This window comes from Brienomyrus brachyistius, chromosome 1 (assembly GCF_023856365.1).
Source record: "Brienomyrus brachyistius isolate T26 chromosome 1, BBRACH_0.4, whole genome shotgun sequence".
NCBI lineage: Eukaryota > Metazoa > Chordata > Actinopteri > Osteoglossiformes > Mormyridae > Brienomyrus > Brienomyrus brachyistius.
The window spans coordinates 20677208-20693246 of record NC_064533.1 but is presented as its reverse complement, the minus strand read 5'-3'; the positions used below and the strand labels follow the sequence as shown (position 1 = coordinate 20693246).

At 40.1% G+C, this 16039-nt stretch overlaps 1 protein-coding gene across 3 annotated transcripts in view; it reads right to left on the bottom strand.

Annotated features, from left to right (window-relative positions):
* Positions 1–14109, bottom strand: part of gmds (GDP-mannose 4,6-dehydratase) — a 194865-nt gene extending 180756 nt beyond the window's left edge. For 2 of the 3 annotated variants that reach the window (XM_049015927.1, XM_049015928.1), the window contains exon 1: positions 13902–14109. In XM_049015927.1, coding sequence (XP_048871884.1) covers positions 13902–13994 — 93 coding nt within the window. In that variant the 5' untranslated portion in view covers positions 13995–14109. The remainder of the gene's footprint in view (positions 1–13901) is intronic. The other variant, XM_049015929.1, reaches the window with a different exon arrangement.
* Between the last annotated feature and the right edge of the window lie 1930 nt (positions 14110–16039).

The window sequence follows — 16039 nt, the reverse complement described above, 5'->3', positions numbered from 1 at the left end:
GAAGAATCATTTGAGGTCAAACAGTATTTATTAAACTTGTTGAATACGAGGGAATAAGGTCCAACTGTTTAGCTTTACATTGGGCTGAGCAGGACTGGGTGTTATGAGCAAAATATCCCCTCCACAAAAAAAGTACCCTTGTGTTCTCAGGTCAGCGTATAGGTCAGTTATAGGGAAAGTACACTGACTATGGACTATCAGCAATGGTAGGAACCCATCAATCACCACACCTTTATTAAACAGTTTCAGCGCAAGTCAATGGGCAATGGAAAGCAAGGCATTTACAATGAACAGCCTATAGGGGCACTGCATGCAATGCAGGCTATATACATAAGCAGCCATCCTAATTCCTCCAGACAACAGATTTCGAAGAGATTCCAGCTACGAATTCAGTCATCACATCTCCTCCCCGCCCCCCATCTAACTAAGAACATCTTATTGAAAAGAGAAAGAGGTTATGTACCATATTTAAAGACACACTCCAGGGGTTACTGTAGATACAAATCAAGTAAAGATGTTGGAAGCCACTCGAAAACGACATGAAACCTGCTACTTATTTAATCCACTCAGAACTTCGGATCTCATTACAGTGCGGAATCCATCTTCGGGAATGAATGTAGACAGATACTGTGTTTTATTGTTATTATTTCTGGCAGAGAGAGTGTGCTGACTTCTGTGCCGCAGCGGCCAAAGGTCCACACCCAGATGGTATTAGCGGTACAACAGAGGATACATCAAACACGCTTTTCCAAGCATATATGAGCAGCATGGGCCAGCAGGAGGGCTGTCCAGCAGGGACGCACATCTCATCCTGCTCTGATTCCCATCAACGTTTTTAACTCTATTGTAGCGAAGCCCATTCTTCCTACCAAAACGAAACACAGTCATAGTCTCCAAATTTTTCCAGCAGGGGGTCAGGCCTGACTCTGTACAGACTAGTAGCCAATTTGCTGCACAACAAAACACTGTACAGCTACTACTCCTGTCGTGGTGAAGGGTACAAAGTATGTAGAGCTAGGTCAGTCTTTATGCAACCCACACGCACACAATCTGGATTCAGAAGTTAGCTGCCAGCTTAAATTCCAGGAAGGGCCCTACTGTTTGTATTAGTGATACACCAATAAGGAAATTTCTGGCCGATACTGATAGCTGATTGTTTTGACAATTGATAATGATGCAAATACTGATTGTTTGGGAGGTTCTGCTTAAATATGTTTAAAGGGCCACTACAGCCAAATAAAAAAAATTAATTGCATTCTAAAAATATGAAAAAGTATTTTTTGGTAAGGAAACAACTTATACATGAGTCCCAGAGCACTAACTTTCATAACTGTATACATCTTGATTTTTTTGTAACATTTATAAACAAAAAAGGGGCTGACCGTCAAGTGTTATCAATTTCCAAGTCATATATTCTATTTCCGCATTGTCTGCAGTGAATTTTCTTTTGCTATCAAATGTTTGCATTACTGACGAACCAGCGTTATTTGGCAGTACTACAGCCTATTGGAACAGATTTATTTTTCATAAACTCTTCATACTGTTCACGCTAACCTTAAGGTCAGCAATCAAATTTTAGCAGAGCAATGTTTGCAAAATGCATTTCTAACCTTGTGTTTATTAACATTAAAATAATTTCAAACAGCAATTTTTTTCCTGTTTTATATGTGGGTCAGCATATTAAAGGGAATTGTCGGCGGTAAATATCGGCTCATTTTTTAACCATCTGCCGATACCAATAGTTGACAAATCAGTACATCTCTAGTTTAAACAGAAATTTAAGTCCTCCAGTGAAACACAAATGTTTCACCGGAGCATCATGAAACAAAAAATCCAAGGGAGACCCCAAACTGTTGAGCAGCTGAAATTCTATATCAGGCAAGAATAGGACAACATTTCACTGTCAAAACTCCAACGACTGCTCTCCTCAGTTCCCAAACATTTACGGAGTTAAGAGAGGAGGTGAGGCTGGGATCAAATTCATGTTGAGCATATAGTTCTCGTAAAACAAAATATCTCTGTTCCGACATTTGATATGTTGTCTTTGTTCTATTTTTAATTAAATATGGGTATACACAATTTGCAAGCCATCGCATTCTGGTTTTATTTACATTTTACACAACATCCCAACTTTTTTGGAAACAGAGTTGTATATAGCAGCTTTTCGTATTAGGAAAGATGTTTAAACAGCTCTGAAGGGAACACAAAAACAGAGTCAGTTATGAAAACCACTAAAGATAGGCCAAAGGCTTGTATACCTGTATACCATAACAAAGTATTAATAATTTAATGAACATATAGGTATAGTTCCTTAAAAGTAAAACCAACCTGTCTTTCAAAGTACAAAAAAAAAAAATTCTGACTGAAGCAAGTTGCCGAAAATAAAAGCGGATAACATGCCATGTTTTAGGTGGATTTCAAGTTAAAGATATGTGCCAAAACAAATTGGAATCTTTTTATCTGAGGAATAAACGGGTATTGTTTAGGGCAGGGAATCAGGCCTGACCTCACAATTCGATTTTGATTCTTAAATCCCAGACTGAATTCCATTTGGACTATTCAATCTATGTTTAAAATTTTAGGCACACTACTAAACTGTTACCAGACTGTGGGCGTAAGTAAACGTTTGTATAATACCGAAAAGCCGGTGTCCGGGCAAATGTTTCACCTGTCATCCAAAGCCGTGGTGATGATTGCACATGTGCCAAATAATCACTATTCGTGACATAATTCTGACAGCCCTAACTGCAAAGCAAAGTAATCATTTAATTTACCATTGCATGACAAAAATGAGATTATGAAAAACAATATATAAGCAACATGAAATTTATTCTTGTACTTGAATACGCCGTAAATACACCAAAGTATTTTGGTTACACTTTTTCCTCTGCGGTTTTTGTACCCAGCCAATAATAAATTATACCTTCACAATTTTAGTTCATTTGCTTCAGTGTTACCCATGATGCTTGAAAAAACATAATTAACAATATTCTCATAACTGACATATCACAACCAATATCCAGTTACGTCTTATATGGTTTGCTTTTATTTCATTTTTGTGATTTGGCTTTTATATAATGTTCTCGCGTCACCATAAATTAGCGCACTGAAAATGACTGGTGTGAGAATAAAGCCCAACTTATCTTGATTTACTTACATTTATTCGCTCTATTACCATAACTGACAACGGACCAGAATGACGTTGTTAAGCGATTGCGCAATAGTATGGCAACCCTATTGGTGAGAGAAAAATTAGTGCAGCCTATACAATAAGAGGAATGATACAAGTAAAATTCAGTGAAAATATTCTCATTCATGAGGAAAAGGCATGAATTAACTAGATCGATCTTAGGATTTTGTGAATCTATATGAAAACGACAAAACCAGGATCGGGATTAATCATAAAATCAATATTTTATCGCACCCCTAGTCAAAATGGTAAAAGCTGTAATTTGCTTTGGATAAAACGTTGAAAAAAATTGGTTGAAACGAATGTAAATCTTCGATATGACAAACCCCGCCGCCACAACTTTACATCACCAAATAAGCTTCAGAACGAAACACAGAACTAGATCACATAGGCCTGCTTCATTTTAACTCTCTTGCAGCTACAGCAATACATTAATTTAAAAGAACAGATGCCCTGTATTGCTTATTCATTTTGTTACTGATATTCTTTTTGGTGAAGAGTAATACAATTGTTATTATAGCCACAATTAGAGAAAATTAAAACTGAAGGTCATCTAACATATATTAGGGGTGTGACGATATACTCACACGAGACGAGACACGATATTGGGTTGACGAGAACGAGATTTCAACAATATTTAAAGGAAAATTTCAAAGAGGAAATATATTACTGGAAAGCGGCCTTTTATTTGATTAATTTGAAAGACAAAAAAATGCTAAATAATGTAGATGTATGGTGAAATGTCTTAAATAATCAAATAATCATATGCAGTAAAGAACAGAATATCTAGCACCATAAAATCAAATGACAGGCTTCACTCCTATATGACTTTTCAATTGAACATAAATAGAATATAAATACAACAATATAAATAACAAAAATAAAATTATCTTTAATGTTTTCTTCACCGGTGCAGTGGATTTAAGTAAAGAGCTATGACGATGCTGCAAACGGCTTTGCAAAGCTGTATCGTTAGCCGCGGTGTACGGCGTTATTTTCCTACAATGCTTACAGATGGTTCGTGTTTTGTCTGTCACCCTTTTGCCGTCTATATTTTCCGTCGGGTACCCAAAATGCGGCCACACAAAAAATTTAAAGTTGTCTGGGGCATCTACTATAGCAATTTCGTCAGACGCCGACATGCTTGCAGCAGCTGATTTGCAGCGCCTTCGCGAAACCACTTTTCGCTCCGACGAGAAATCTCGTCAAGGTGTAATACCGTGAGATCTCGTAACACTCCTAACATATATGTATTCAAAATTCACTTATGGAAATAGACATCAATATAGTGAAACAACTCTGCGACACTAACCCCTTCCCATAAATATATGGGATAAATATTCAAATGAAAGAAAAACACTCAACCTTTCAAACAAACAGCACAGCTCAGGTGCAATGTACTTTACAACATTAACAAGCATTCACCAGGACAAGGTGGTAAGTACACTACCAAATTCACAACCTAAAAAAAAAACCACAAATACACAGCACAATACAAACGAGTAACAGATGGTCTGCCATAATTTTTTAAATTACAAAGTAGACAAACATTAAATTTAACTGCAGAACAGGTGTCTAGCTGTGGGTCAACAGTTCAGTGTATGAGTCACTCAAGCACATTGGTTTGATGTTGCGATCAGCACTTTTACACAGAAGGTTCAGGATTTATATCGGAATGGTGCAGAATTCCCTAGGGAGGTACAGTAAGGAACAGCAAGTCGCGTAATATAAAACCAGATGCTGTTCTAAATACTAAATTCCACACTTAAGTACAAGGCCTTTATTATATTACAGGTATTAGGACAAAATACATCACTGGTCTCCCGTGTGCAATGGCCAAGGGGTAAGGCTGAAAAGGGGAACAGGGCCATTATGGTGGTTGTTGTAGGAGGCATAGCTAAGCATAGTCTGACCCAACGAACACCCAGTCAACCGCTGATTCCCTATCTGATTAGTTTTCATTTCCCTGTCACTGACCACACTTGGCAAGGATAAATATTGGACAGGCACATAGTCTCCGGCTAGATCTCTATCCAGCAGAAGAGGAACGGATGCAGGAAGACTGCTAATGAAGAACTGGCACCTGTGTATTGCCTTGAGGGTCACTTACACATAAAACACTGCTCCTGCAGGATCAAAGAGCAAAGAGTCTGTGAGAATTTCACTTTCTAGGAGGGACCTGTCATCAGATTGGTCTATCATAGGTAGTCTGACAGGGATCAAGAAAAGCTTTAAGTTTTGCCCTTTTGAAGGTCAAGGCAGAAAGAAAAAATCTAGAGGGAAAGGAAAAAGGTCCAAGTTTAGAAACAACAGGCGTTCAGGTCTCCACAGAGCACTTTCACATAAGGTACCCACAGTGCAGCCCACTGAACTCCATCCAGCAAAACCTGGCATTCAGTGGAGCAAAAGTCAATAACAGGAACTCAATCATAACTGCCCCAGTTTCCGGTAGAGTCTCTGTTGAAGCTACCGCACGTGCTTCTGAAACACAGAGGGAGCCTCTGACCAAAGAGCAGGAAAAAGGGCTTTTGCTTTAAACATTTAGTTCTAACATTCTACACCAAAACCCACTCGAAGCCAAAATAAGTAATAACCAAAAAAGGTCACAGGTTCTAGCAAGTGGATGTTTAATTTATGCCATACTTATTTTTTAAGACACCTCAGTCGGCAAGAAAATTAACAGTCCAGGTTTGAGTCATTGGTTCCTATTTAAAGCAAAATGGGCAACAATAAATCAGAGGGGAAAAGCGGCATCTGTAAACATCATTTACAGTTACAGTTTCTTCGGCTTCATATCAGTTTCATAAATACTTTGTGTTCTACAATAGATTGTTGCTTTTGACGGCTCATTAGGAGTTTTCTCCACGACTGGCAGTCTAGTGACATGCAGTCTGAAGTCGTTCCCGCAGTATGATATTGGCAGACTCAGGTGTGTTTACACAAATACCACCATACTTTCTGCCAAAAAAGCTCATTTTGCATTCCTATCAAAATCAGAAACATTATTGCCTAAGGTTTATAAATTTCTGCATCTGCATTACTGACCACAGAATTCTGCCCGTGTTTGCATGCATTTCCCCCAGGTACACTGGTTTCCTTCCGCCCAAGAACATAGTTCTTCAGATTTAGAGCAAAGATTGGGATGGGTAAGCTCCAGATAACTGGACAACCAATTACCAAAACAGTTGACTAATTCAATGGCTAAAAAGATGGATGACTGAAGAGATGAACGTCTATCTATTTTCCTCCCCTATAAACATCACATGACACCATCCAATTTACTGAGACTCTAAAAGATTCACACTGAACAAATACCCACATTCCCTGAGAAAGCATCAGAAAAGAATGGAATTCTGTCCCATAATAAATACCACATTCCATTTTCTTTAAAGATTTTGACATTCTGTCCAGTCATTACCCAAAAGATTGATCATATGCGATTCTTTAGAGTGGCTGCGCGCAATAGACCCCTTCTACCTAAAGTGACTTGCAATTTTGATTCATTTACACACTGAATGTTTAACTTAATGCAGGGAAGGCACCCTTACTCTAGGGTAGCACGACACGGCGTCTTCTGAGAGCGCATCACTAATGTTTCATTTGCAAATTCGTGTTCTCTCGCCACTTCGCTAACAGCTGCTCTAAATATATAATTCTCATAATTCCGTAAACAGTGCCTGAGACGAGATTCCATCCATCCATTCATTCATTTCCCATCACAGGGCACATTCGCACACCAGTCGCTCGCACACCAGTCGCTCGCACACCAGTCGCTCGCACACCAGTCGCTCGCACACCAGTCGCTCGCACACCAGTCGCTCGCACACCAGTCGCTCGCACACCAGTCGCTCGCACACCAGTCGCTCGCACACCAGTCGCTCGCACACCAGTCGCTCGCACACCAGTCGCTCGCACACCAGTCGCTCGCACACCAGTCGCTCGCACACCAGTCGCTCGCACACCAGTCACTCGCACACCAGTCACTCGCACACCAGTCGCTCGCACACCAGTCACTCGCACACCAGTCACTCGCACACGCACACCTACGGGCAATTTAGCAACTCCAATTAGCCTCAGCATGTTTTTGGACTGTGGGGGGAAACCCCACAACGACATGGGAAGAACATGCAAACATGTTCATGCTCCACACAAGTGACCCAGGTGGAGACTCGAACCCCGGTCCCAGAGGTGTGAACAACAGTGCTAACCACTGCACCACCATGCCGCCCCCAGAGACGAGATTCAAAACTTATAATTCAAATCGTCCCTTCTTTAATGCCTTATGCAAGTTTCTAGATGTCAACAGGTAGTGGAACTGCCTTTTTGAAAGGGCTACTTAGGGCCTTAAAAGCACCGGGTCATTGGATTCATGGGGCGTCTTTTGGTAGCAGTGCTGTGTCTAAACAGAAGTCTGGGCAAGGAAGTTGACTGCATACACAGAAAGGAGAAAAAAAAACGTATTACTACAGGTTTCAGCTTGAAATCACAACAGCTGCCACATGATCATAATAGAAAGCAATCTCACCTGCCTGGCTACAGATTTATATATTCAAAGTGTCTTAAAACCATCAGTAAACTGTATGTACATACACCAAATGTTCACAGACCAGGCCTGCAAAATATCATGTAGCCACCAGGACAGTGTTTCCACAGAGGGACATTCTACAAGCTGCCTACAGACACCGAGTAGACTATGAGTAGACTATAACTCCACACACTATGTTTCCCATAGTTTTATAGTTTTGGGGGGGTGCAGATGGACACCGACAGGATTCAAGGTGTTCATGTGTTTCTTTTAATTACAGCAGTCTATATAAAAAATATAAATATAAAAATATTTTTAAAAACGCAGCTATTTTTCTCTGCGTTTCAGGTGGTTGACGCGACATTTTCCGACGCGCGCTCTCTGTCCGCTGGTGAGATTGTGCCTGTGCACGTGCATCGGGCGGAACTCCGCCATGCGCGATGGAGAGCAGAGAATTGTAAACGCGTGACCGTGTAGAGACAAAAATGACAAGAGGTCATGTAAAAAAGATAAATAACATACGGCTATTTAGTTTGTTTGATAAAAGCAAATGATGTATAGACCTGTTCTATAGGAAAGGTAACCTTAAATGACTTCTGTTGTGATCTGGCGCTATATAAAAATAAAATTAAACAAGATTAACTTCACCTTCAAAGGGGTACGGGAGGTGCCATTGGGGGGGGGGGGGGGGGGGGGGGCGGGGCGCCCCCCTAATATAATGGTAGGGGAAACGCTGCACTTCATTGGTCCACCAGAAGGTTCCATGATAAAACAATTGAAGGACTTTGAGACAAATCAGTCAAATCTGAGTTCTGATTACATCGCGAATCAAGTTACAGCAACTGGTTGTGCAAGCCTGAAAAACGTGAAATGCTGAACACTGCTTGGAACTGTTTCCCTAGGTTGAGTTTCATTATTCCAATACGAAAATGTTTCCAAGAGGCTTTTTATCCAGCCAGAGACAAAGTGGCGGCCCGACTTACTAACCTCCTAACTGTAATACCTTTCATGTCTCTTAAGATACCATAAAACTATACATAGGATAATATGTAAATTAAACTACATGACAAAACTGTTACATTTCACAAATACCCCAAGCTGACTATACTGCACTACTACCAGTATCGCTTCAAGTAAGGAGGCCGAGATGCGCAGATACTGGGATTGACTGTAGCGCCAAAAAACAGCGCAAACTATCCCAGGGCAAGGGTGCTATTAAATTCCTATTCATTAACTTTCTGCTGAGCACATTAGAAAGACATTTGTGAAATCTGTCGTGTAATGAATATTTTATCCAACTACATACGACATTAAAATATTCACCAATTTATAGATCTGTATCCAATCTACTTCGCGTTTATCTAGCTGGAATTTTCTGGAAACACACACGTTTATACCTATGCCCCTGATTTTCACATCGTAGCTCGCACGCCCAATTAGGAATGATTGTAACAGAATGCTGCCGTTGCCGCTGTCCTGCTTGTCCTTACAGTCTGTGTTCTTCGCCTCCCAGCCCGCAGGTTCTTAGTTAAGCTATAAGTTTGACCGCAGGAGAAGCAGCCCTTCGGTTCTCAGTCGAGGATGTCTCCACTGCCCTCATAACCAAAACGGTTACGCCGCCAGACGGTCTATGAAAGACAACCCAGCAACTAAAACCAACTAACCAATGAGTGTTTTAGCACTTTTAAAAGGAAGATTAAGCCAAACAAGATATACTGTAAATGTTTCAATGCAACTTATTTGCATTACATGGCTATGGGAGACTTCTCATCCAAATTACAGGACAAGACTGGCAAGTCCAACTGGAACTACAACCTGGAGTGAGCAACCCTTTCAGGATCTCCAGGGCAGATGAGCCGGACCACAGAGCTCGAAGCCAAGAGTAATACAGGCAATACAATACATTCTTCGCCTCCTAGGTGGCAGGTTCTTAGCTAAGCTATAACTTTAACCGCAGGAGAAGCAGCCCTTCAGTTAGATTACTGAGCGCCAAAATAGCACCTGGTTTAGGGGGGAGGTTATTTTATAAATATAATACAAATGTAATTCATATATCCATTTCCACATAATGGGTAACACACACGCTGTGCACATCTTGTGGTCTTTACAACATTTAAGCATTACAGGAATCAAATAAAACACACAAAAGAAACTGCTGTGAAAGTCCTACAGAATATTCCTAAATACAAATTATATATATACATATTTGGAACTGTGACAATTCTTATCGTGAAATGTATTTACCCACAGTCAATAGTCTACAGGTGAACCGAAAGAACAAATGGCATTCACACTCTTGGGGGAACTTTGTGGGAACATAAAACTTCCCTCTTTTCCTTCTGATTAGGTTTCCTCACTCATGCACACACACATAAAGACCATAAGGTAATCCAATATCAACATTATTCAGTACAGGCTAACCCAGAGACAGTGGAAAATGGTCACCAATAGCAGCCATGCCCATGAGGTAACCAGCCAAGTTAAATGACAGGAGAGCTTCTTTTCCCCAAGAACGTGTTTAGTTTGCATGGGGGGTGACCTACATTAATATGCACTTTTTATTATTATTCAACAGTACATTTAAGATTTAATAAAGTCGGTTTAAATACCGCGGCGAGCAAGTTTTAATCCAGTCATAAAATGTGCTTCTGTGCTGTACCTCTGAACTCTTTAAGAAAAACGGGGAATCTCGTGTCAGGTGCCAGCGAACATGATGCTGAGTTTCAAATAACACACAGTTCATTTGCCATGGGGCAATTTCTGACAGACCTGTACAACGCACTCAGTGCTGGACACCAAGCATCATACCTTCAAGTGACCAAAAGGAGGGGTAATTCAAAATCGAAAGGAGGTGAAGTGATTTGTATGACAGTTAATCTACTGTGAAAAAAATGTCTTTTAAAAGCGTGTGAGCATTAACCGCTTGATATTTATCAGGACTGCATGTCACAACTCTTGCACATATCTTCAGCTACGCCAAACAAAGAAAGAACATTATGGTTGTTAGTCGTACTCTCACATCAATGTTTGCACTCCAAGGACACGAAGACACAGTCGTGGGCGGCAGGCTGTCTAAACATTTCACCAGACCTTGAATATGGTATGTACCACAACACATGTACCTTGTCATCTGATGTAATCTATATACAGTACAAGTCAAAAAGTCTAGACACAGCTATTGAAAATCATTTGTTTTTCAAAAGGATAACTCTGTGCTGTGACAGCTGACCTGCCCCCACGATCTCCCAACCTAAACCCTACAGAGCTGATTTGGGATGAACTGGTTCGAAGAGTAAGAGCAAGGTAGCCAACTTGTGTCCAGAACTTGTGGAAACTCCTTCAGGACTGTTGGAGAAACATCCCAGGTGGCTACATCTCAAAGCTAGTTGAAGGAATACCAAGAGTCTACAATGCTGTCATCAAAGCAAAAAGGCAGCTATTTGAAGTGTCTGATTTGAGAGGCTGAACACTTCTCTTGCAAAATTTGATATGTATTACTTCATTGCCTTGAGGCCTTTAACTCTATGGTGAATAACAGCTAAAATAGAGACAAATGCTTTAATAGCAGGTATGTCCAGATATTTGACTGGCTCTGTACAGTTCAATGAACTACATGTCTAACCTTAACAACCAATTAAATGTTAATGCATTCATCAGTAGCATCCATGAACGGTATCCGAACATCTCCAGAAGATCTCAATACACACCATTACTGGACAGATGTTGGAGGTGGACGCTGTTAATTTCAAGTGTAGCCCAACTGAAGCAGAACACAGCAAGAGTAACTACTGTCTTACTTTGAAGGTGACAGATCAAATCAGACTTGCTCCACTTCATATCTATTGCTCACAACAAACATTATATTCAACTATTTGCAACGTTAAAGTAAGGTTGGGTTCTGCCTTTTTTGTGCCTCCTCTTCCAATCAATTACAAATCCTTAATTCTTTTTCCTGACAATGTACTTGAATAGAAGTGAATTAGTATGTGCTATTAGTGAACCAGATGGCCTACATTGTTTTTGCTATACACTTTGCAGTCACCAAATAACTGGAAAACACACTAAACCAGATGTGTACTGCTGTACTAGAAGTAGGAGAGATTACCATCCAGATAATGAAGCAGAAGCAAGTGGTTTGTGTTGTACTGATTCACTCATTCCATCATTCGTACTCATCTCATTTAGCTTCTCCACAGGGAGCACTGCCTGACTGCAAGTACACCTTGCTGCAGCCTGTGGAATGGGGCTAGGCGAGATGTGGGCAGAGCGAGATGTTACCCATTTACCATGTATGGGTGCAATGACGTTAATGGCGGATCAGGGAAGTAGGGTTACAAGACATAAATATGGCAGATGACATGGTGAGTATTAGTTGTTTAGGTTGTTGTTTTGAAATGTATTTGTTAATTTTTATATGCCTGGCATGTTTTAAATATTAACGTTAATGTGTGTATTTTCCTAATCTCATGTCAGTGAATCGTGAAACCTAATGTTAATGTGTTTTTATACCAATGTGTTCTGCTTAAAAAGTCAAAGGCAAGCACAGTGTTTGTAGACATTCTGTTTAGACTAGTAAACCCTAAGCTCTTTCAGCTCTTAATTACCGTGACACGACAAATATGCATTGTGCCCTCTGCCATCCTTACGTCTTGCATCCTTATATGGTGATTGCACAACATCTCACTCCCCCCCCCCCCCCCCCCGTTTCCGGCAAGCTGGAGTGGTGACTCTCTCCGTGGTTGTGCTGGTAAGACCGGGATGACATCGTCTGACAAACTTATCACACAGGTGAAGGAAGCAAAAGCTGTAAATGGTTGCATTTTTTTTTTGTCCACCAGTGTAGCACACATAAAAGTGTGCAGTAAAACAAGAGTTTCCAGCTCCAAAAAAACAATGCCATTGTAATGAAATGGCATTTTCAACGCATAACCACTCTTAGGTTTAGAACTGACTTTAAAGTTGTACTTACATATAAGGGGTTTAATGCTGTAGCACCTGCTTACCAAACATAATTGAAGTTTACAGGCCAAATCATCCACTCAGATCACAGAACGCAGGTTTCTTTGTTGTTTCAAACATAAATTAAGGCGGAAAAGAATTTTGGGCCTATATTGTGGAAAAGTTTGCCAGCCTAAGTTCAGGATGCTGAATCGGTGTCAGTTTTTAAATCTCGACTGAAGACCTATAACTTCAACTGCGCTTACAAGCAATTTAATACATAACACACCATAACCATGGCTGCTGGTGCTGCTGTATCTGGTCTTTTTTATCTACTATGCATGTCCATTAATGTGTCGATGCATGTTCTGACCACCCACACTCTCTGCCTTCCTTCACACATATCCGAATGGCATCTGGGGTGAGCATCATCGAAGCTGCAGTCCCATGGAAGAGTGACATCGTGGATCTGGGGTGGGCAGCCAGTTGACCTTGGACCCCCAAAGGTTTTTTTCTCCCTATTTGTGAGTTTTTAGTTCCTCTCCTCCATTGTCATCTGGCTTTCTTTCATTTCCCTGTCTATCCTTCTCCTTGCTTTTGTATTACTCTGTGTTTCGTATGATGTAATGTATCACAACACACCCAGGTAAAGTGCTTTGGGACAACACTGTTGTAAATGGCACTACATAAAAGTAAATTGATTATTCATTTCCTTATGACTGATTAAGTGTCATGCATTTGTGAAACAGTCGCGTCTACTCTCATCTTCTTATCTTTGAAATTATCTGCAAATTTTGTAAAAATAAAGGAGGCACATTTTGTCGTAAACATTACTAAGCATTCATTTAAATTATACACATACTAATTTATCCGTTTTCTTTTATGAATGTTGAGTACTTCTCCGTTAGATCACATTTACAAGGAAAGCATCTACCAAACACATTTCCTTATTTCTTCCAAAGAACTGACCGAGTACCTCACTAATGCAGCGACAGGCACTATAGCAATATAGATAAGGGTTAGGACGATGAAATCAGCCTCAGGTGATACACAGATAGGGATTAATGGAGAAATTTTAACTGAACTGATCATTCAATACATGCTTTTGGAAGGCTGCACTTGTCATATTGATTGGAGAATAATACAGAATATTCGTCTTTGTGCATCTTACCTCTGCACTTAAATATACATCTGTTTTTATTAACTCCTGGTTCTGCTTCATTCCAGGGCAGGAGACGTGTATCTTACCTGTCCGGTGATGCCCGTGATGATCGCCACTTTTCTTTTTATCGGCTGCCCATTTAAACTGGTGCTAGAAGACGGTGCTGTACACTGGGCCATTTCCACGGATGTTTAAATGCGGTCGCGCTGGATTACAAACTGCAGTACCTTCCGTGCAACCGGCAGGTAAATCGCGTGTAACTAAAGTGCACGAAGTGACGCATAAGGAACTAAAGTTCAGCAACCAATTGGAAAACAGCAACGCGCCGCCGCTCTGACGACACAAACGCGGAAGCCGTGTGGCTCCAGCTGCCGCTGACTGCCGACGCTTTTCACAGCGCCAACTGGAGGCTGCGCGAAAACCTGGAGGCTCGTGAATTGTCAAAAGTTAGGAAGTCAAGAGTTCACCGAAGAGGAAATGAAAATCCGATGTAGTTACTGCGTTGCTTGAACTGCATTATTTTGGTAGACAGTACGTTGTTGTGATTGCATTTTATTATATGTAAACGCATGTTTGTTAATGTTTAGTATAATGTTAAAAATACCGTTTAATATAATGAGTAAACTCGTGTTAAGAGAGTTTGTCATTATACTGCAGTAAAATGAAATTTCATTGTACTCTAGTATAATGACAATAAAGCTTTCATTTTATTTATTAATGAAAAATGCAAATATGAAATGTACACTTATTATATTGTATACTATTTTGTGTAAATAATCATGAGACGTGTGTGAGGCAGCCTTCGTTTAAATGTGAATTTGAAATTGAACTGAAATGTATTCTTCATTGTTCTCTATATTTTTATGCAATTTAAAGCAAGAAAATACATTTCAGAGATTCATACTTAAATGTAGGCTTCTGTTTCCGGCTGAAAACCCAATAAATCCAGCCAGTTCATCCTCACTCATGACTGGGATGATGGAAAAACAACAGCGTAAGGTTCCAGAGTAAGTAACCTGCCAAGCTGAGTTTAAATCCGCACAAATAAAAACAAATGAACCAGAGCATAAAGGGCTGCTCCACAACACTCCCTAAATGTTAAAAGCTTTTACCTGCCCAACCACTGACATGATTCTCCATCCTTCATTAACTATGAAGTTCATGAGCATTCAATGTATTTTTGGAAAATAAAGGGACCTCAGAGGGCTCATGGGTTATGGGAAGTGAGTTTACGGCATGCATTTTATTACATGCTTCAATGACCCAGGAAAGAGAATTACGTGTGGCAGTGAAATGTGAGATTAACATCAACTCCACGTTGCTCCTCAGCTATATCCTTCACGATGTATTTGACACGTCCCCCCCACCCTGTTCCCCATTATGTCAAGGGAGCTATTTTTGCTGGCATATTGTGGATGTATTTATATAACGGTAAATAAGCTGACAGACTAACAAGGCAAAGTTGTCCCGAAAAACAAATGTCAACGTATCAGAACACACATTGTTTTTCCTCTCTTGAGGTCCCTTTAGTCCCATCTGTAATACCCAGTTTTGTTTTATATTATGGTAAATGCTGATGTAGCATTAAGTCAGAACATAAAATTATTGGAAAAATATGTTCTGGTTCACATCTGCTTCAGTTGTTCCAAACTACTCTCTTCTGGGCCTCCAGACAAACTACATATTTATTCTTTTCCAAAATTACCACACTTGATTAAACCAATTAAATACCTAATTAACTAACTGATCAAGCCTTTGATTACCTAGAACAGGTTTGTAGAATATAACAGATACCTTGCTCATTCCCCTGCTATTTCAATCAAGCAAACTGTTTTGCCTCAGAATCTTCAAAATGTCCATCATTTCTTTTGATCATGAAGCATTGACTCACCCATCCTGTTTTTAACCTCATTTTCCCAGAATTCCCAGAAAATTGCTTCTGATAAAACTATCAGTAGTGTCAAGACAACTTGTCCCAGAATAAACAATAGATTCACAGGAATCTCAGTTATTGAGACTTCTTGAAGATATATCAAGGCTATGACATTGCACTTGCTGAAGGCTTCATGATTAAGTCTGGGTTAGGAAAACAAAAGTGTCCTTGAGTTTCTTTATTTTGTCAAACATAAATAATAATAGGATGGCAAGGTGGCCTCACAGGACAATGGTTGGGGATTGAGTTGTTTTGCACATCCTGTCAAGGACTGGCACCCCATGCAGGGTG